The 22,688-nt window shown below is 45.3% G+C and overlaps 1 protein-coding gene across 3 annotated transcripts in view; it reads right to left on the bottom strand.

Annotated features, from left to right (window-relative positions):
• The window catches only part of LOC129831055 (transcription factor HIVEP3-like), a 45,627-nt gene that overhangs the window by 15,103 nt on the left and 7,836 nt on the right, over positions 1 to 22,688 (bottom strand). For 2 of the 3 annotated variants that reach the window (XM_055894057.1, XM_055894059.1), the window contains exons 2-3: positions 3,899 to 8,679; positions 3,376 to 3,566 (exon numbers count right to left, since the gene is read on the bottom strand). In XM_055894057.1, the coding sequence (XP_055750032.1) occupies positions 3,376 to 3,566; positions 3,899 to 8,206 (4,499 nt within the window). In that variant the 5' untranslated portion in view covers positions 8,207 to 8,679. Of the gene's footprint in view, positions 1 to 3,375; positions 3,567 to 3,898; positions 8,680 to 14,908; positions 15,576 to 22,688 lie in introns of those variants that run through there. The other variant, XM_055894058.1, reaches the window with a different exon arrangement.

Raw genomic sequence — 22,688 nt, 5'->3', positions numbered from 1 at the left:
TAATAGTAGAGAGAATGATTTATTTCAGCTTTTATTTATTTCATCACATTGCCAGTGGGTCAGAAGTTTACATACACTCAATTAGTATTTGGTAGCATTGCCTTTAAATTGTCTTGGGTCAAACTTTTCGGGTAGCCTTCCACAAGCTTCCCACAATAATTTGGATGAATATTGGCCCATTCCTCCTGACAGAGCTGGTGTAACTGAGTCAGGTTGGTAGGCCTCCTTGCTCGCACATGCTTTTTCAGTTCTGCCCACAAATTTTCTATAGGATTGAGGTCAGGGCTTTGTGATGGCCACTCCAATACCTTGACTTTGTTGTCCTTAAGCCACTTTGCCACAACTTTGGAAGTATGCTTGGGGTCATTGTCCATTTGGAAGACCCATTTGCGACCAAGCTTTAACTTCCTGACTGATGTCTTAAGATGTTGCTAAAGTATGTCCACATAATAATTTTCCTCCCTTGTGATTTTTATTTCATCAGAACAGAGGACATTTAAAAAAAAAATACGATCTTTGTCCCCATGTGCAGTTGCAAACCATAGTCTGCTTTTTATGGAGGTTTTGGAGCAGTGGCTTCTTCTTTCCTGAGTGGCCTTTCAGGTTATGTCGATATAGGACTCATTTTTACTCTGGATATAGATACTTTGTAACTGTTTCCTCTAGCATCTTCTCAAGGTCCTTTGCTGTTGTTCTGCGATTGATTTGCACTTTTCGCACCAACGTTCATTTCTAGGAGACAGAACACATCTCCTTCCTGAGTGGTATGACGGCTGCATGGTCCCATGGTGTTTATACTTGCGTACTATTGTTTGTACAGATGAACGTGGTACCTTCAGGCGTTTGGAAATTGCTCCCAAGGATTAACCAGACAATGTTTTTCTGAGGTCTTGGCTGATTTCTTTTGATTTTCCCATGATGTCAAGCAAAGAGGCACTGAATTTGAAGGTAGGCCTTGAAATACACTGCTCAAAAAAATAAAGGGAACACTTAAACAACACAATGTAACTCCAAGTCAATCACACTTCTGTGAAATCAAACTGTCCACTTAGGAAGCAACACTGATTGATAATAAATTTAACATGCTGTTGTGCAAATGGAATAGACAAAAGGTGGAAATTATAGGCAATTAGTAAGACACCCCCAAAAAGGGAATGGTTCTGCAGGTGGTGACCACACACCACTTCTCAGTTCCTATGCTTCCTGGCTAATGTTTTGGTCACTTTTGAATGCTGGCGGTGCTTTCACTCTAGTGGTAGCATGAGACGGAGTCTACAACCCACACAAGTGGCTCAGGTAGTGCAGTTCATCCAGGATGGCACATCAATGCGAGCTGTTGCAAAAAGGTTTGCTGTGTCTGTCAGCGTAGTGTCCAGAGCATGGAGGCGCTACCAGGAGACAGGCCAGTGCATCAGGAGATGTGGAGGAGGCCGTAGGAGGGCAACAACCCAGCAGCAGGACCGCTACCTCCGCCTTTGAGCAGGAGGAGCACTGCCAGAGCCCTGCAAAATGACCTCCAGCAGGCCACAAATGTGCATGTGTCAGCATATGGTCTCACAAGGGGTCTGAGGATCTCATCTCGGTACCTATTGGCAGTCAGGCTACCTCTGGCGAGCACATGGAGAGCTGTGCGGCCCCACAAAGAAATGCCACCCCACACCATGACTGACCCACCGCCAAACCGGTCATGCTGGAGGATGTTGCAGGCAGCAGAACGTTCTCCACGGCGTCTCCAGACTCTGTCACGTCTGTCACATGTGCTCATGTGCTCAGTGTGAACCTGCTTTCATCTGTGAAGAGCACAGGGCGCCAGTGGCGAATTTGCCAATCTTGGTGTTCTCTGGCAAATGCCAAACGTCCTGCACGGTGTTGGGCTGTAAGCACAACCCCCACCTGTGGACGTCGGGCCCTCATACCACCCTCATGGAGTCTGTTTCTGACCGTTTGAGCAGACACATGCACATTTGTGGCCTGCTGGAGGTCATTTTGCAGGGCTCTGGCAGTGCTCCTCCTGCTCAAAGGCGGAGGTAGCGGTCCTGCTGCTGGGTTGTTGCCCTCCTACGGCCTCCTCCACATCTCCTGATGTACTGGCCTGTCTCCTGGTAGCGCCTCCATGCTCTGGACACTACGCTGACAGACACAGCAAACCTTTTTGCAACAGCTCGCATTGATGTGCCATCCTGGATGAACTGCACTACCTGAGCCACTTGTGTGGGTTGTAGACTCCGTCTCATGCTACCACTAGAGTGAAAGCACCGCCAGCATTCAAAAGTGACCAAAACATTAGCCAGGAAGCATAGGAACTGAGAAGTGGTGTGTGGTCACCACCTGCAGAACCATTCCTTTTTTGGGGGTGTCTTACTAATTGCCTATAATTTCCACCTTTTGTCTATTCCATTTGCACAACAGCATGTGAAATTTATTGTCAATCAGTGTTGCTTCCTAAGTGGACAGTTTGATTTCACAGAAGTGTGATTGACTTGGAGTTACATTGTGTTGTTTAAGTGTTCCCTTTATTTTTTTGAGCAGTGTACATCCACAGGTACACCTACAATTGACTCAAATTATGTCAATTAGCCTATCAGAAGCTTCTAAAACCATGACATCATTTTCTGGAATTTTCCAAGCTGTTTAAAGGCACAGTCAACTAAGTGTATGTAAACTTCTGACCCACTGGAATTGTGATACAGTGAATTATAACTGAAATAATCTGTCTGTAAACAATTGTTGGAAAATGTAATTGTGTCATGCACAAAGTAGATGTCCTAATCGACTTGCCAAAACTATATTTTGTTGACAAGAAATTTGTGGGGTGGTTGAAAAACAAGTTTTAACGACTCCAACCTAAGTATGTAAATTTCCGACTTTTTCTGTGCATCTGTGTTCATGTATAAGTTCTCATTCATTCAATCAAATCCCCATCTAAAATGAGAATGAAATCAGCCACTCCTCCCCTCTACAGCTGAATGGCCAGAACCATTGACTGTGTTGGGTGTAACTGAGCCTCTACAGGTTACAGTAGAGGAAGCTGTGTAGTTGTTGGTAATTTCCTGGCTAGGGCCACTCAACAGACGGGCTCTGTTGGTGCAGTCAGACAGCCAACCCTTAGCCCCTCATGTCCTGCAGAGGGGAACGACAACACTTCCCAGCACTACACAAACGACACAGAGACCAAATACCCTCACTGTCTGTGACTAGTAGCTTACAGTACACATGTACCATGGTTTGCACTGTACAGAGACACACTAGTAAGGCTGAGTATAGTTTCTAATGTCTTTATGAATATAAAACCAATGAAGCTTTGCATCTTTAAATTATGTAATATTGTGGAGTGTTATTTCAACTCTAAAATGTAGTCAGTCATAGACTACTCACCCTCCCTCACAGATCCAGATACGAGGTGGAACTTCTCTACATTTGCTGGTTGACTGGGCCTCCTCTTCTTTTTCCTTCTCTTCCTTCTCTTCCTCCTCCTCTCGTTCTTTCTTTGGCTCCTTGTCCTCTGCGGACTGCTCTTCCTCTGTTGTCTCAACACGGTGGCTGTCGCCGGGCAGAGTGGCATGTACCTACACTCGAGAGAGACATGTAGGGCAAATTCACCAACCCTGCTCCAGCAACAGCAGGCCAAGGAAAAAGGGATGGGGGGGAATTTATCATAACTTATATGTTTCAGTACTTATCTAAATTATACTGTAGCATTACAATTTACAATATTGACCTACACGCTTCGAATGAGAAGTAAGGCCAAAACGTAAGACTGTATTGGGTCATATAAAAAATATAGCATGAAAGACTACAACACATAGTACAGTATGGGACAAGGTAAAATAACTACATACAGTACTTCCTATTTCACATTGGCCATTCTATGAGGAGGCCTCCAGTAAAGTCTCTGTACCTCAGAAGGGCATGGTGTCTTCATGTCGGCAGGCTCTGGTGTGGTCTCTGCCGGGGTGGATGACATGGGAGACATGGTATAGATGGTGTAGCTGACCCTCTGCTTGCAGTCCAACAGGGACAGGGCTGTCTTGGTGGAGAGGCCTGGAGGGTTGGGATCATACTCGCTGGTGGACCAGGAGGAGTACACTGAGGGCTGGTCAGTCGAGGTGGAGGGGTTTGGCTTGACGTAGTTCAGATAACACCAGCTGTGAGAGGTGGTGGACTGAAGGGTTGGATATGAAGGTCCTTCTGGACTTATGGGAGTACACACCCTAGGTAAACATGTTGGAATCTCAACCTTTTCTTCTTTTGTTGACGTTTCTGCGATTACGTTTCCTACACAACTCTCCTCTTCTTCCTCCTTCACTCGTTTCTGCTGCTGTTTGGACTCAGGGCTAAAATCGACACTGTTTGAAGGGGATAACATGCGCTTGTAGCTTCCTGAGCCTGAAGATCTACAGCCCTCCTCAGACCACAACTGGCTGCCTGGAGCCAGAGGCAAAGCCAAGTGGTTGCCTGGAGGCAGAGTCAACTGGCTGACTGGTAGCAGAGTCTCAGACAACCTCTTGCTGCTTACAGGCAGAGTCATGACCAGGTGGCTGTTATGTTCAGACGTTGAGGTATTTCTATTGCCACTGTTTAATGCAGAACAAACAGGTTCCTGGGACCTAGATGTTGTGGTTTGGGACAGAGTGGTGTATATGGCACTGGCTAGGGTGTTGGTGTCTGCCTGTAGCCGGACTACTGCTACTGCTGGTGATATGGAGGGCCGGAGTAACTCTGGGCTGAGTGTGATGTTAGGGTGAGGATGGAGGATCTGCAGAGGATGTGTTACAAACTCTGAATGTCCATCATGACTGTGAGTTGGGACTGGAATCTCCAGCTTCAGGCCTGTGGATATTGGAAGGTAGTGGGCCCTAGCTATCCCTAATGGGCACTGGGTGGGGAGGGGGTGGGGAGGGTAGACAGGGCGGGGTTGGGCAGGGTGGATGTAGGTGTGGACAGGACGGAGGGAGATAATTACAGGCTTCCCTGAACAGAGAGGTGATGGGGCTACCCTCTGGAGGGGATCAGGAGATTCTACAGAGTTCTGAGAGGGTAGAACTTCAAAGCAATGTCCAGTCAACTGAATACTTTGACCCAGTTTCCATTGTGAGGGAGGCTCTCCACAAAGAGTTTGCACAGGGTTACAGGATGTGGGTTCGCCTGACAGAGGGGAACCAGCGGCCGAACTAAGGTGTTGAGGACCTGGGCTTTGTCTAGATAAGGTGCTGGGACTGACAGGGTCAGGACTGGGGCTGCAGTGAGAAGGGTTGTTCACCTTTAGTGCTGTGTGTTTGGCAATAATGCAGGAACTGGGGTTCAGCTTCAGTTCTGCAGGTTTGGCAGGCTGCTCCTCCTCCTCTGGGTCCCTGACCGGAGTGTGTCTCATGAGGAGACATTTGCGTCTGTCTCTCCAGCCGGCCGCCGAGCGCTCAGGGGACAAACTGCTGTAGTCAAAGGACTTGCTTCGCATCTCTGACATTGCCATCAAAACAGATTGCTGCTGTGGGTCGTGAGGTGCTTGCTCTGAGGCCGACCGCCGCATCTCCCTTTTGTGATGATGCAGCCCTGGGACGGTCAACATGTTAGGGGCCCTGGACCTCCTCAATGGTATCCCAGCCAGGGTCTCCATGTCTCCGGGTCTGGTGGACTCCTCAAAGGATGCAGAGCGGCTAGATGCGTGGGATGCACAGCTGTCCTGGCTGGGGCTGCGAGGCAGGGAGATGGAGTCAAAGCTGGACATGGACTCCCCTGAAGACTGGGCGGCCTCGGCAAGGCGAATTCGTTTCTTCTTCGGGGGCAGCTTCTCGATGGGGACCCCAGACAGGGTGAGGCTCCTCTGTGGCCACTGGAACTCCTCTGTTCTCTTGGTCTGTTTAGGCATTAGGGAGGCCATTTCTGATTGTGCCTGAATAGACTCAATAACATTGGTGTTGGAATCCTCAGTGATGAATATCTCAGGGACTTGAACATTGCGTTGGCGCACCAGTTTGCGAGGTGTTGGTTTGGACGAGTGTTCCTGCAGTTGTTTTTGAGACGCATCCTCATGAGATGGGAATTTAATATGTTCCTCCTCTTTACCTTGACTCTCTGTAAACAAAGTGTCCTGTTTCTCAAATGAACTAGTATGTTGAATCACTGAGAAACCTTTCGATGTCTCTCCCCAATCCTGCTCTAATCGTGACCATGAGTTTCTACTGCATGCTACACTTCTTTCGTCTCTGCCTTGCACCAACGTGGACAAGGTGGGTATGGATAAAGAAACAGGAGAGGATGGCTCATCAGATTCAAAACTCTCCTCTTTCCTTCTCTTGCGCATTGCCAAAACCCCTGGTCTGTTGATCGGATAGTGTATCAACTGTGAACGGTCCAGCTGACATATTGTTGTACCAAGACTCTCTTGGGGAAGTCGTGCTATACAAAGACTTCTCTTGTGGGCCTTATAACCTTCCCAGTTCTTACATCCAACGCCACAGGTCTCACACTCGTACGGCTCTGGTTGACATTGCTTATGGTCAGGAGGCACGACGGACATATTGTGATTGTAGAGCGTGTCAGAGCTACTGTGTAAACTGTGTTCCTCTTTATTGAATTCAGCACCTGGGGGTAGTTCGATAGCAGGCTGGCGTCGTAGCATCCCAATGCGGCGAGACTGTGTTTCAGACCGTTCATCGAAAGATTGGCTAAGGCGGAAGTTTCGTGGACAGATGCCAGAGGAGGCATCAGTTGAACTAGCAGCAGAGGGCATAGAGAGGCTTCTCAGAAGAGGAGCCATGGAAGTGGATGTCTGGCCTGCCGTTGAATCCACGTGTAGTGACTGGTGATGATGAAACTTCTCACACGGAACACCCATAGTGATGGAACCACTGCTCTTAAAGCCTGGGTCTCCAGGGTTGTTGGTGCTGTGGTGGACTACAGGCGACTCTTTCAGAGATAAAGAAAACTTAGACTCTGTGCTACTTCTCCTAGACAGAGAGAACCTCCTGGGCTTGACGCTGTCGATCTTACTTGTGTCCACGACAGCCTCATTGATGGTGATGAGGTTGGTGATGTGGTCAATGACCTGCTTCTTGGGCACTGTGAATGGGATGCTCTTCTCCTGCTGTCCCTGGCTTCCAGAAGGCTGCTGGTCCTGATGCCGGGACATCCTCTGGAGGTGGCCCAGACGGCCATATTTCCCCAGGATGATCTCTGCATAGCTTTTGGCACTTTTGGTTACGTTGGGTGGGCTGTCCTGTGACTGCTCCGTGCTCTCAGAACGAGAGAAATAGCCAGACTCTGTGCTGCCTCTACTCCCCATACCCATCGAGGAACTGATCGAGTCAGACGAGCCTAGAGGGCCGCGTTTCCCTCGGCTCAAACGCATGGCCAGCCTCTTCTTGACGGCGTAGGAGTTGTCCATCCCGCTGGACTGCTCTGTAGACCTCTCAGTGTCTTCATGGGTCTTCTCATTGGCTACGCTGCCTTGTCTCTCCATGTTGGAAGAAGCAGCAGACAACGGCTGTCTAGTTTCATCTTCTGACTCTGGCACCGGTTCTTGTAAAGCACTGGGCTCTCCAGAGGCGAGGCCGGCCTTCACCCTGTGGGTATGCGACTTCCGGTGCTTGTAGAGGTTGCTCTTGGTCTTGAAAGAAAAGCCGCAGGGAGCACAGGGGTAGGGTCTCTCTCCGGTGTGGGAGCGGATGTGTTTCTGCAGGACGCTGGGCTTGGCACAGGCACGGCCACAGTAAGAGCACACATATTTCCCTGGTTTTCCAGGCTTACGCTCCCGTTTCTGCTTTAGGGTGCCCTCCTGGTTCTCCTCTGTGTCAGGAGCCTCTGTAGACTGGGTGGAGGTGGATGATGAGGAGGGAGTCACCCTGGTCCCGCCAGACGAGGTCCGAGCCACTCTGGTTGGTGTTGCCTCTGCCTTAGCATGCTTACCATCCTCCGCCGGTGGGGTGTCGGAATCAACGCTTTGCCTCTGATGTCTGAGACGCTTGCGCTCCCGCTTATTAGGCAGTTTGTGGTGTTGTCCATGGTGTTGCTGCTGTTGTTGTTGTTGTTGAGGGCCTCCTTGTTTGGAGCGAGTCTGTTGTGTCTGTGGTTCGTGGTTCTGGGAGGAGGGAGATTTGGGAGGCTGAGGGTCTGGGAGAGGCAGAGCAGACTCTCCTGGCTGAGGCTGGTCGTGAACTCCGGACTGCTCCCCAGTCGGCAAGCAGCTGTGGCTGTGCAACGCCTCCATAAAACGGAACAACAACCTCAGGTAGACACCTGGGACCCCTCCGCCTGAGCCTGAGACAGGCCACACAGGTCAAGCTTATTCATTTAACAGACTCTGGGATTGATGTATGATGAGTATTTTGTTCCTTAGTTATATCTGTCTTATACTGGCTTTCAGGCTGTCTGTACTCATACTTAGTACTTACTCAGGTCAAGCCGTTACTTTAATGCTGGGCAACAACTGTGATTTGTCATGCGGTGATGGGGAACTTTTCCATCCTGAGCCAAAGAAGCCAGCCATCCTGGAGCTCTGTTGGCTCCCAGAGTCAACAACTCTGTCCTCTGAGCTTCTGAGGCAGTCCTGTCAGATAGTCCTGTTTTCAGGTATTCAGATACTGGGTTTAACCCGTTCTTGTGTCAGGCCTTCAGGTTTTCAGATCCAGTTTTCAGGACTTTTGGTTGAATGTCTGTGTCCTCTGGTTCACTCCAGAGGATCTAAAACAAGAAAAAAGAAAATATCAGATTACTGACAGACCCACCTGAGGGGTAGTCTCTATCTTTCCTTCTTTCTCTCTTTCTCTCTCTCACACACACACACACACACACACACACACACACACACACACACACACACACACACACACACACACACACACACACACACACACACACACACACACACACACACACAGAATGAAATTACATCATGGAGACAGATGGCAGTCTCTCTCCGCCCACTATGATCTAAAAACATTACTGTTGAAGGGAGGGAACCAAACAGCTAAAAAGCAAGGTTGTCATCACTGTTATTTCTTCAAGATGGATGATCAAGTTGGAAACAAAACTTGGGAGTTTGGTCATATTAAAGGGGCACATTTCTCATAGCGACCAGTTTCAGTTGCACTTTGTCAACAACAACAAAAAACATTGGCACGATATAAAAAGTAAAAAACGTACACCTAAAATGTAGGTGTTAGTTACCAACTGTGATTTGGAATCTGGTTACATAAACTAACATCTCATTTACCTGACTATTATGAAGAATAACACTCCAAGTCAAAGCATCCATTTTCAGATTCTGCAACTAATAACCCCTTGAATAGTTCCCAATCAGCCGTGTGCATTGCACATTGCTCAATCATGAGCTACTATGTGTTTCTCAGGGATCACACTCCCAAGACAAGGGAGACTGATTTTTCCTCTTGATTGCCCAACTCATGAACCCAGAAGAGCCAATAGTTTCATTCATCCAGACTCCCCCAAAGTCTCCCAAATCCCTGCTGCTTACGCTAGCTAAAAAGAATTAGGCCAAATGCAAATGTTGTAGTCTGCAGCTAGACACCGCCATAAGATAACACCAACACCTCTCCCATTGGGGAGTGGATTACGTCATTCAGCTGTGAAAAAAATATACTCCGGCATCTAGTCAAATAACCATCTACAATAACACGTTTGAGTTCTTATTTCTCCTTAATCTAACTTTGCACTGTCAAACAAGCAGACTTCTCTCATGACAGCAATTCACTGAAGCCCATTAAGTAATATACATTTCACCAAATAATGATCTTTAATACATTTTTATTTTCATACATTAAACGGCTCCAACACTCTAACTGATGTAGTTAAAGATGTCTAAACCCAGGCAGCCAAATACAAACAATCTTTGCCATCTTAGCTTTGCACCATCTCTGTTTCTCATGAGGACAATATACAAGGTGACACTGTGCAGAATGCGATACGGGAGGAAATAAACTCACTACTTCCTCTGCCCCAACATACTGCACTGTAGCAACAATCCAGTCATCCCATACACTAGCTGTGTTCTAATATCCACACAACCGTACCATCTAGAATGCATGCCCAATACATTGCTTCACACTAGGAAGTATGCTCGGATGGTATTTGAACAGAGCCACTGACCAGTTGGTTGCAGCCTGCACCAAAGTTCCTCTGGAAGAGGGCAAAACCACAAGAGGAGCTAGCTGCTGGTCAATATAAAACAACTGATAACATGTTGAGCACAGTGATGAACTGAGTAAATAACTACACTGTTTTTTGGCCAGTCATTTTACTTCTGTTTCCAAATGCCCTTAAGAGAGGACAGTACATCTGTATGGACATTCAGTAAGATATTCATTTACACTTTGAGAAAGAGGTGACATTCTTCTGTTAAATATGAAACAAGTGTTAACAGTGCAAATTGGCAAACAAGTGGAGTGTGTTCATTGTCTGTATACATTTTGCGTGCCGTAAAACTGTGTGTCGTCAGGTGTTGGCATCTCACAGTTATTGCCTGGGCTCAGAGAAGCAGGTCATTGTCAATACGATGCTTGTTGTAGGCAGCAGCAAACATCCTGATCTACCTGATATTCAATCTACACTGAACAAAAATATGAACGCAACATGTAAAGTGTTGGTCCCATGTGTCATGACCTGAAATAAAACATCCTAGAAAGGTTCTATACGCACAAAATCTTATTTCTCTCAAATGATGTGCATACATTTGTTTACATCTCTGTTAGTGTGCATTTCTCCTTTGCCAAGATAATCCATCCACCTGAAAGGTGTGGGATATCAAGACAGCATTATCATGACACAGGTGCACCTTGTGCTGGGGACAATAAAAGGCCACTTAAAATGTGTAGTTTTGTCACACAACACAATGCCACAGATGTCGCAGTTTTGAGGGAGCATGCAATTGGCATGCTGACTGCAGGAATGTCCACCAGAGCTGTTGCCAGAGAATGTAATGTTAATTTCTCTACCATAAACCGCCTCCAACATATTTTTTGAGAATTTGTCAGTAGGTCCAACCAGCCTCACAACCGCAAACCATGTGTATGGCGTTGTGTGGGCGAGCGGTGTGCTGATGTCAACCTTGTGAACAGAGTGCCCCACGGTGGCTCTGGGGTTATGGTATGAGTAGGCATAAGCAACGGACAACGAACACAATTGCATTTTATCGATGGCAATTTGAATGCACAGAGATACCGTGACCAGATCCTGAGGCCCATTGTCGTGTCATTCATCCGCAGCCATCACCTCATGTTTCAGCATGATAATGCACTGCCCCATGCCCAAAGATCTGTACACAATTGCTGGAAGCTGAAAATGTTGCAGTTTTTCCATGGCCTGCATACTCACCAGACATGTCACTTATTGAGCATGTTTGGGATGCTCTGGATCGAAGTGTTCGACAACATGTTTCAGCTCCCGCCAATATCCAGCAACTTCACACAGCCATTGAAGAGGAGTGGTACAACATGCCACAGGCCACAATCAGCAGCCTGATCAACTATGCGAAGGAGATGTGACGTGCTGCATGAGGCAAATGGTGGTCACACCAGATACTGACTGGATTTCTGATCCACGCCCCTACCTTTTTTTTTAAAGGAATCTGTGATTAACAGATGCATATCTGTATTCCCAGTCATGTGAAATCCATTGATTAGGGCCAAATTAATTAATTAATTTCTTTATAAGAACTGTAACTCAGTAAAATCTTTGAAATTGTTACATGTTAAGTTTATATTTTTGCTCAGTATAATATCTCACACAATCCTTAAACTCCATAACACACAGCCATATCTGCACAAGAGGGAACCAGATTTTCTGATATCTCATTCGAACACTAGAAATGGCATCTCATTCTCAAGGAGAGTAAACTTGGTAAGTACCCCTACCTAGTCTCCTACATATTCAAATCATATTTCCCCCCCAAAAATGACAAAACTGAATTTGTTTTAGTTTAAAACACTTTTTTAAAAACACAGTAAACGTCCCTACTCTCGTACCTATATGCACCCAGTGGTGGTTGCTATGGTGACGCCCCTAAACCACGCAGAGCGACAGCAGATGGAGAGAAGGAGAGCTAAATATATCTCCCAGCATCCTCGTTGAGAAAGGGAGAGAGAGAGATGGAAAGAGAGAGAGAAAGACAGATGGAAAGGGAGAGAGAGAGAGGGAAAAGGATGGAGAGATAGATGGAGAGAGGGCGAGAGAGGGAGCTGGAAAGAGAAAGAGGGAGGGAGAGAGAGAGAGAAAGCCAATTGAGATGCTTCCCTCCCACAAAGCGTATCTTTTTGGACAAATAAATGTACAAATCCAAAAATCAATACCTGGCTTTAAATCACCGCTCTACAGACATGTATCCCACCAGAAGAGAAACTGAGAATATGATCCTGTTCTTGAGATGACAACGAAGAACTAACAAACCACAGTAAATACAAAATGTAATATCTAAATTTGAAAATACACAAGAATTTACAACAGAATTCAACAGCATTAACAACACTGTGCACAGATAGTCTGGGAAACGACCTTGCCAAAAACATTTTGTTAATTGTGTCACCAAACTCTTTGTAATGGCTTATGTAACAATATTTTTTCCCCAATAACAACATGAAACATCTCTTTCTGTCTCTCTTTCTCTCTCCCTCCATCGCTCTCTCACATAGGGCTGGGCGGTATACCGTATTTTACTATATATCGGTATTGATGCACGGACCGGTTTGGGGTTTTACTTTACCTTTTATAATGGTATTTGAATGTTTGGTTTGTTAAATGTGATATGCTGTGTGTACCGTCCCTTTTTATACTACTTGAGTCATTCCTCTCTGCTCTCTCTCCATTCTGCTTTCCACACAGACCTAGCCCCGCCCCGTCACTCAGGGATTTGGTTTGTTGTTGCATGTCCAGGAGACACTTGTGTTCAATCTGCATGGTCAATGCAGCACATGAAACAATGTTGATGACAAAGATGTTGTTTCTACTTGCTTCTTAATATAAATATTGCTAAATTTTTAGCTAAATCGTGTTAGCCACTAATGCTAATCGCTAGTTAGCTGGCTAGCTAACTAATACATTTGCTGAGTCAGAGCAAACATTGCTAGCTAATAAAGCCTGATATCAGTGCTGGTGTAGGCCTAAATCAGCATGTTGTTTGTGCAACAGTCTCTTCTAAATCAAAGAGGAATAGGCGAAGCATGAGTATGTTGGCTACATGAAGAAACATTTTATGTAGCCAAGGATTATAGGGTCCCCTAGGAAACATTACATTTACATTACATTTACATTTAAGTCATTTAGCAGACGCTCTTATCCAGAGCGACTTACAAATTGGAAAGTTCATACATATTCATCCTGGTCCCCCCGTGGGAATTGAAGCCTGGTCCCCCCGTGGGAAACACTGACCATCACTTTGGTTCCTACCCTGCCACAATCAAATCGAATGTTATTAGTCACCTACGCCGAATACAACAGTGAAATGCTTCCAACCCTTAACCAACAATGCAGTTAAGAAAAAATAAGTGTTCAGAAAGTATTTACTAAAAATAACTCCACCATGGCATTTTAATTTGTTGTCATGTCAAACACTGTATTCAAAGTGCCCACTATTACTTATATTCTTACTATAGAATTAGAATAAGCATTCGATTTCCATGATTCCAACAGTTCACCTGTCACGCCCTGACCTTAGATTGCTTTGTATGTTTCTATTTTTAGTTTGGTCAGGGTGTGATGTGGGTGGGTATTCTATGTCTGCGTATTCTATGTTGTAGCTCTAGGTTTTCTGTTTCTGTGTGTTTGGCCTGGTGTGGTTCCCAATCAGAGGCAGCTGTCTATCGTTGTCTCTGATTGGGAGCCATATTTAGGTAGCCTGTTTTCCCACTTTTGTTTGTTTTCCGTTTCAGTGTTTGCACCATACGGGACTGTGTCGGTTTAAATGTATTCTCTTGTTCTTTTTGTATTCATTTTCGATTAAACGATATTATGGATACGTACCACGCTGCATTTTGGTCCTCCTCTCCTTCCACCAACGAAAGCCGTTACATCACCCAAATGTTTTAATCTAAATTGCAAGTCAAATCACAATTGCAACATTTGGTTAAAAATAATGCCTTGTTTTGCTGCCCATATCATGCAGCTCTACGTGGCAGTGTGGAAATTATTTCAAATGAGTGCAGGAAATGCCGAAATGTATGGAAATGCAGGAAATTATTTTAGGTTGAAGTTGAATTGAACAGTATAAAACAATCAGAATGGAGAAAGAGCCATTGAAATAATTTAGAATATGTGTTGCCACCCTAGGGTCATGCACCACTCATAAAGCAAATGTAGAACTTTTATTATGCAAAAACATAAAATACTGGCAAATAATGTCACACTGTCAAAAATTTGAAAAATACTGTGATATGATATTTTGGCCACATCGCCCGGCCCTACTCTCACAGACAATGTATTGTTTCAAGATAAAATGTCTCTTTTTTCAATCTGCCAGTTCTCTCTTTTTTTCTCTTTTTCACTCTCCCTCTCTCTTTCTCGCTCTCCCTCTTACATTATTTCAGGAACAGTATTAGCAGGACATTGAGTCAGAAACCGACCACAGCTTCATCAGCAGTCTGTCAGAAAGACAGAAGTAGAGCCCTGGGGCCATTACACACACGCAATGCTGACATTCCTAGGGCTGTGTGTGTGCGTGTGCGTGTGTGCTTGCACGCGCAGGTGTGTCTGTGCATGGGCGCACACTGGTGTGTGTTTGAGGCCCAGGGGTCTCTGACAGAGTACTGGAGTATGGACGGACAAACAACACACATGGAAACCATTCACAGAATCACCACACACACACACCAATAACCAGGCAATAAGTAAATAGTAAATTAACAATGTGGAATAAAACACAGTTATCAACAGTAAAAGGCTAGAGAATATTAATGTCCATTACCTGGAGGCAGGTAGTTTTCCCTCCACGTCTGACAGAAAGAGGGTAAGTAAAAGATGTGGCGAGAGAGAGAGAGCAAGCGTGAGAGAGAGAGTGAGAGAGTGAGAGAGCGAGACAGAGGAACAGAGCAAAAGAGAGTGTGAATGAATGAGAGCCCGCTCTGTGACTGTGAGAAGGGTAATTGAAACACCACTCTACTCTACGTGCACTGATAGACACCACTCTACTCTACGTGCACTGAGACACCACTCTACTCTGTGCACTGAGGTGACAAATAGTTAGTTTATTACGAGTGTCTTTCAGTCTGTGTATGAATGGGCAGGAGGGGTCTCTCTCTCTCCAATTTAAGGGTCTTTATTGACATGGGAAACATATGTTTAACATTGCAAAGCAAGTGAAAATAAAATAAATAATACAAATGAACAGTATACATTATACTCACAAAAGTTCCAAAGGAATATAGATATTTAAAATGTCATAGTATGGCTATATACAATGTTGTAACGATGTGCAAATAATTCAAGTACAAAAGAGAAAATAAATAAACATAAATATAGGTTGTAATTACAATGGTGTTTGTTCTTCACTGGTTGCCCTTTTCTTGAGGCAACAGGTCACAAATCTTGCTGCAGTAATTGCACACTGTAGTATTTCACCAAATTTCTACATTGTAGAATAATAGTGAAGATATCAAAACTATGAAATAACACATATGGAATCATGTAACCAAAAAAAGTGTTAAACAAATCAAAATATATTTCTATTTTAGATTGTTCAAAGTAGCTAAGCTGCCTTGATGACAGCTTTGCACACTCTTGGCATTCTCTCAACCAGCTTCACCTGGAATGCTTTTCCAACAGTCTTGAAGAAGTTCCCACATATGCTGAGCACTTGTTGGCAGCTGTTCCTTCACTCTGCGGTCCAACTCATCCCAAACCATCTCAATTGGGTTGAGGTCGGGTGATTGTGGAGGCCAGGCAGCACTCCATCACTCTCCGTCTTGGTCAAATAGCCCTTACACAGCCTGGAGGTGTTTTGGGTCATTGGCCTGTTTAAAAACAAATGACAGTCCCACTAAGCGCAAACCAGATGGGATGGCGTATCCCTGCAGAATGCTGTGGTAGCCATGCTGGTTAAGTGTGCCTTGAATTCTAAATAAATCATAGATAGTGTCTCCAGCAAAGCACCCCCACACCATCACACCTCCTCCTCCATGCTTCACGGTGGGAACCACACATGCAGATATCATACGTTCACCTACTCTGTGTCTCACAAAGACACGGCAGTTGGAACCAAAAATTTGGACTCATCAGATCAAAGGAAAGATTTCCACCAGGCAAAGGGTAGCTACTTTGAAGAATCTAAAATATTTTTGGATTTGTTTAACACTTCTTTGGTTACTACATGATTCCATGTGTGTTATTTCATAGTTATGATGTCTTCACTATTATTCTACAATGTAGAAAATAGTAAAAATTAAGAAAAACCCTGGAATGAGTAGGTGTTTCCAAACTTTTAACTGGTACTGTATGTGTCTCTAATATGGTCATACATTTGGCAGGAGGTTAGGAAGTGCAGCTCAGTTTCCACCTAATTTTGTGGGCAGTGTGCACATAGACTGTCTTCTCTTGAGAGCCAGGTCTGCCTACGGCGGCCTTTCTCAATAGGAAGGTTATGCTCACTGAGTATGTACATAGTCAAATTTTTCCTTAATTGTGGGTCAGTCACAGTGGTCAGGTTTTCAAATAGCATTCTAGTTTGCTCTGTTTTTTTGTTAATTCTTTCCAATGTGTCAAGTAATTATCTTTTTGTTTTCTCATGATTTGGTTGGGTCTAATTGTGTTGCTGTCCTGGGGCTCTATGGGATCTGTTTGTGTTTGTGAAAAGAGCCCCAGGAACAACTTGCTTAGGAGACTCTTCTCCAGGTTAATCTCTCTATAGGTGATGACTTTGTTATGGAAGGTTTGGGAATCACTTCCTTTTAGGTGGTTGTAGAATTTAATGTCTCTTTTCAGGTTTTTGATCATTAACGGGTATCGGCCTAATTCTGCTCTGCATGCATTATTTGGTGTTACGTTGTACACGGAGGGTATTTTTTCAGAATTCTGCTAGCAGAGTCTCAATTTGGCGTTTGTCCCATTTTGTGAATTCTTTGTTGGTGAGCGGACCCCACTCTCTCTCCATCTCTCTCTTGCTCATTGTAAAAGTGAAGTGGGATCTCCTTATTTGGAGGGTGACGTCAGGCCATGTTAATCTTGGCAGGGATCTCAGGCTGCCCAGCTGGCAGAGAAGGAGAACAGAGAGGGGGGTGGTGAGTTTCCCTATTCAGTTCTCACTTTCAATAGGCGGGGGAAGCGAGGGAGCAGTTGCATATTGCTGCTGCTGCTATCTGACAAAAACTTGGTTTCGTGGAAAAGCTGAAAACACAGGGACCCAGGTGTAAATAACAAGCTCACAGGGTTCCTAGGTTTTCAGAGTGGTTGTGGAGAATGTCCACACACACACCGTTTCCCTCTGCATACTGCAGACAGATCCAGCTGAACACAGTCCAGGCGATTCAGTCATCGCTACTCCTCTCTTTATACCACGGGAGGGAGAGCGAGAGGGAGGTACTTTTTCCTTTTTTCCAGTTTCACTTTCAAAAGGCTAAAAGCTTGCTGACATGTGGAGTGTTGAAGGAATGCCATCAAGGCACTGGGTAGCTAAAGAACGGCCACTCTCACACACACACACAGACACACGCACACACACACACACACACACACACACACACACACACACACACACACACACACACACACACACACACACACACACACACACACACACACACACACACACACACACACACACACACACACACACACACACACACACACACACACACACACAGAGGCTGGCTGGCTTTCAAAGGAAAGGCAGAGGCAGGCAGTAGGAGAGTGGAGAGAGAAACAGGAGGCAGCCCTAACCAAGGTCTTCATCCCTCTGCAGCAGTAGCAGGCAGTACAGAGAGAGTCCTTGTCAGCATCACAGCCATAACGCCAGTGACAAAGCTGCCAGTGTGCGTGTGTTGTGTTCCCTCGCCCTCCACAGGCAGCTGGGCCTTGAATGGGAAGGCTATTTGCCACAACGCGATGCCAGCCTCAATCTGCCCACCAACTTGTTCCTTTAGTTGCCATATTGATTGGGGGGGGGGGGGGGGGGGGGGGGGGGGGGCACACTGAATAACATCACAGAGATACACCCAGCTTGTCTGAGTCTCCCTAGTCCCCACCCTGTCTCTCCTTAACCTCACTGACTCAGACACTCACTGCATTCATTGTACTGTACTGTTCCCGACTTAGAGCAAGACAGTACATTTACTAGCAGTTAGCTAACTGGGAGAGAAGATGATGAAGGGGTGGAATAATAAAACGCACACTCACACACAAGGAGAATCAACCCTGTGCCATCACACGTTGTGGCCAGTGGAGACTGCTGAGGGGAGGACAGCTCATAATAATGGATCGAATGGAGTCAATGGAATGGTATCAAACACATCAAACACGTGGTTTCTATGTGGTTGATACCACTCCATTCCAACCATTATTATGACCCATCCTCCCCTCAGCAGCTTCTACTGGTTGTGACAATTTTTACTTTGAGAGTGTTTGAGTGTATATTTAGCTATCCTTATGTAAAAACAGTGTTTATATAAGCTCATACATAAAATACAAAGCTTAATGTCCTGTCTCTCCCGGTTGCTGCTGTCTATACCCATGCTGGAATTTCCACTCTCCATCTTCCCATTGTCCATCATATCAATCAATTAACTATAGGCCTAATGGTCATCCACTCAATAGGCAGCAGCAGCCGTAGCAGGAGTCAACCAGGATAAAAGACAGATAACCTTCTGCCTGGCAGAACACACCCCAAGTAGTAGCTCAAAGGCTTATACTGTCTCTGTCCCCAATATCCACACTAGCCCACTACTTAGAATGGATCAATGTACTGGGCATGTGTATTAAGTGGTATGTTGGTATGGACATGGCATGAAGCAGGTGTATGACCGTCTAATGTCAGCTAGCCAGGCGGTATGTATTCCGACATGTACAGACACCCACACCCAAACCCAAGCACACACAAACACAGACCCACACACACACACACACACACACACACACACACACACACACACACACACACACACACACACACACACACACACACACACACACACACACACACACACACACACACACACACACACACACACACACAGAGAGACCCAGGTACACACACACAGACACAGACACAGACACAGACACACACACAAGCACAGACCCAGACACACACAGAGACCCAGACACACACAGAGACCCAGGCACACACAAACACAGACCCAGACACACGCAGAGACCCAGGTACACACAAACACAGACCCAGACACACACACGCAGAGACCCTCCCTCACAGCCACATGAAATGGCGACATGACCGTCATGTGGTCACCCATCTTAAAGACCTTGTTCAGAGGAAGGCCCATATGAAGTTCTGAATAGTACCTGACCAGACAGGATCTTGTATGTTCCCCTATGATCTAATCAGTCTGACACGCCACCATGTTGACATGTATAATACTGTAGGGCTATGTGTGGTGGGTGACCCATTTCTGTAGAACCCTGTTGTGAACTGTTCCAGTAACAGGTTCATTACATGTATGTGGTGCATGTATTTACTCAGTCTGTACAAAGGACACTTCAGAGATTCATTTGGAAATAGAAACCCGATGGGTATACTTTGCTCACCTCATTTAGTCTAATTGATTCTGAGTCGGATGTTCTCTCTCTCTCTCTCTCTCTCTCTCTCTCTCTCTCTCTCTCTCTCTCTCTCTCTCTCTCTCTCTCTCTCTCTCTCTCTCTCTCTCTCTCTCTCTCTCTCTCTCTCTCTCTCTCTCTCTCTCTCTCTTCTGCGGCTATTTATTCTAAGTATTGAGAGTGAAACAGTACAATGTTACAGTGAATTCACTTTTGAATGACCTCACTAACTACAGAACAGAAGAAATCAGAACCCTTATGCAGACCCAGAACTACACCATGTGGTTCTAGTCATCTAGAACGTTCCTTTCACATTATGAAATAATGCACCATTATGAACCACTTAGTAGAGCTACTATGACGAAGTTCCACAAGTCTAACAATAACAATCAAAGTTTATCACGTTCAATCTCGGCCAAACAGAAATATAAACAGAACGTTTAAAGTGTTGGTCCCATGATTCATAAGATTTTCCATACACACAAAAGGCTTATTTATCTAAAATGTTATGCACAAATATGTTTACATCCCTGTTAGTGGTCATTTCTCCTTTGCCAAGATAATCCATCCACAGGACAGGTGTGGCATATCAAGAAGCTGATTAAACAGCATGATACTTACACAGGTGCACCTTGTGCTGGGGATAATAAAAGACCACTCTAAAATGTGCAGTTTTGTCACACAACACAATGCCACAGATCTTTCAAGTTTTGAGGGAGGCTGCAAATGGCATGCTGACTGCAGGAATGTCCACCAGAGTTGTTGCCAGATAATTAAATGGTCATTTAAATGTTCATTAAATGTTCATTTCATTTCAAGCCGCCTCCAAAGTCGTTTTAGAGAATTTGGCAATACATCCAACCGGCCTCACAAACGCAGACCACGTGTAACGCCAGCCCAGGACCTCCACATCTGGCTTCTTCACCTGTGGGATCATCTAAAACCAGCCACCCGGACAGATGATGAAACTGTGGGTTTGTACAACCAAAGAATTTCTGCACAAACTGTCAGAAACCGTTTTGGGGAAGCTCATCTGCGTGCTTGTCGTCCTCATCAGTATCTTGACCTGACTGCAGTTTGGCGTCGTAACCGACTTCAGTAGGCAAATGCTCGACTTTGATGGCCACAGGCATGCTGGAGAAGTGTGCTCTTCATGGCTGAATTACGGTTTCAACTGTACCGGGCAGATGGCAGACTAGCGTTGTGTGGGCAAGAGGTATGCTGATGTCAAAGTTGTGAACAGAGTCCCCCATGGTTGCGGTAGGGTTATGGTATGAGTAGGCAGGCATAAGCTACAGACAACATACACAATTGCATTTTAATCGATGGAAATTTTAATGCACAAAGATACCGTGACGAGATCCTGAGGCCCATTGTTGTGCCATTCATCCACCGCCATCACCTCATGTTTCAGCATGATAATGCATGGCCCCATGTCACAAGGATATGTACACACTTTCTGGACGCTGAAAATTTCCCAGTTCTTCCTGGGATGGGCTGCAGACATGTCACCCATTGAGCATGTTTGGGATGCTCTGGATTGACACAACAGCGTGTTCCAATTCCTGCCAAAATCCAGCAACTTCGCACAGCCATTGAAGAGGAGTTTGACAACATTCCACAGGCCACAATCAACAGCTTGATCAACTCTATGCAAAGGAGATGTGTCGCAATGCATGAGGCAAATAGTAGTCACACCAGATACTGACTGGTTTTCTGATCCACGCCCTTACTTTTTTTTTAAAGGTGACCAACAGATGCATATCTGTATTTCCAATCATGTGAATTCCATAGATTAGGGCCAAATTTATTTATTTCAATTGACTGATTTCCTTATATGAAATGTAACTTTAAAATTGTTGCATGTTGCGTTTATATCTTTGTTCAGTGTATGAGTCTTACCACAGGGCAATCATTACGCAAATACAGTACGACGCCATTGATATAAACAGAACACATGGGGTTTTTGTGCAATCATAGAAATACACACACACACAAAGAATCTGTTATGGGAAAGTGTTATAAATACAGTCAGACAGACTGAGAAGTGGACAAAAAAAGGACCATGAAGGAAATCAAAGAGGACATGAATGGGAGGCTTTGTGTGGTTAGAGAAAATACTGTAGAAAGAGGAGCTGCTACATTTAGAAAGTGTCCCTGCCCGCACTAGTTCTTTCTTTGAACCCACATGCTTCACTTTAGGTTTACTGTAGTGTGTGGGTGTCTGGGAAGGAGAGGGGGGTTAACACCAACTAATGTCAAGGAAACTGTGACAATATTCATACACACTCAACAGTCACCAGGAAGAAGGTGTTAGGAGGATGTCAACATTATATTGTGTCTGTCTGTACTTGCACCTGTTATTACTGTCATTGACGAAAAAAAGAGGTAGTGACAAAGATGAGGTCATGTGATCCAGAATATAACACGCACACGCACACAAGCACAAACACCAACCACTAGGAACAGAGCCAGGAAGCTGATTGCACAGAGTTGATAACAACCGTCATGCAGAAAGGCTTAACAGGCAGTCTACTCTGGATTTCGTCAATGTGAAGCAGCGTTATATGATGTAACTCCACATTACTAAAACACACTCACACAAAACACACTGGGCAGCAGTGAGAGCTATGATGTAACTACCATCAGAGGGATCGATCCAAACACAGTAGAGTGAGTAGATGTGATGCATTTAGCTGGCTGAGGGGTTCAGCAGGATGTCCAGCAGTAAACTGTTGGGAAGACAAAGCCTGCCACACAACACACTAACTCACCGGGTTGGCTCCCTCTCTTTCTCTGTATCAAGTTCACTTTGACACACATCGTTTTGACCCGGCGTGAGTTAGGAGTTCGACCGACCAGGGTTTCGAAACCGGTTCTCCGGGAAGCGCCACAAGACTCTGTTTTTAACCCGCTGAGCTAAAGCGTAGGCATTAGCTCAACGAGAAACACGTGGTTAAGTATCTGGCAAGGTTACTCATCACAAG

This window comes from Salvelinus fontinalis, chromosome 32, assembly GCF_029448725.1.
Source record: "Salvelinus fontinalis isolate EN_2023a chromosome 32, ASM2944872v1, whole genome shotgun sequence".
Taxonomy (NCBI): domain Eukaryota; kingdom Metazoa; phylum Chordata; class Actinopteri; order Salmoniformes; family Salmonidae; genus Salvelinus; species Salvelinus fontinalis.
Note: the sequence above shows the minus strand (reverse complement) of the source record. Positions and strands in the feature narration are given on the sequence as shown.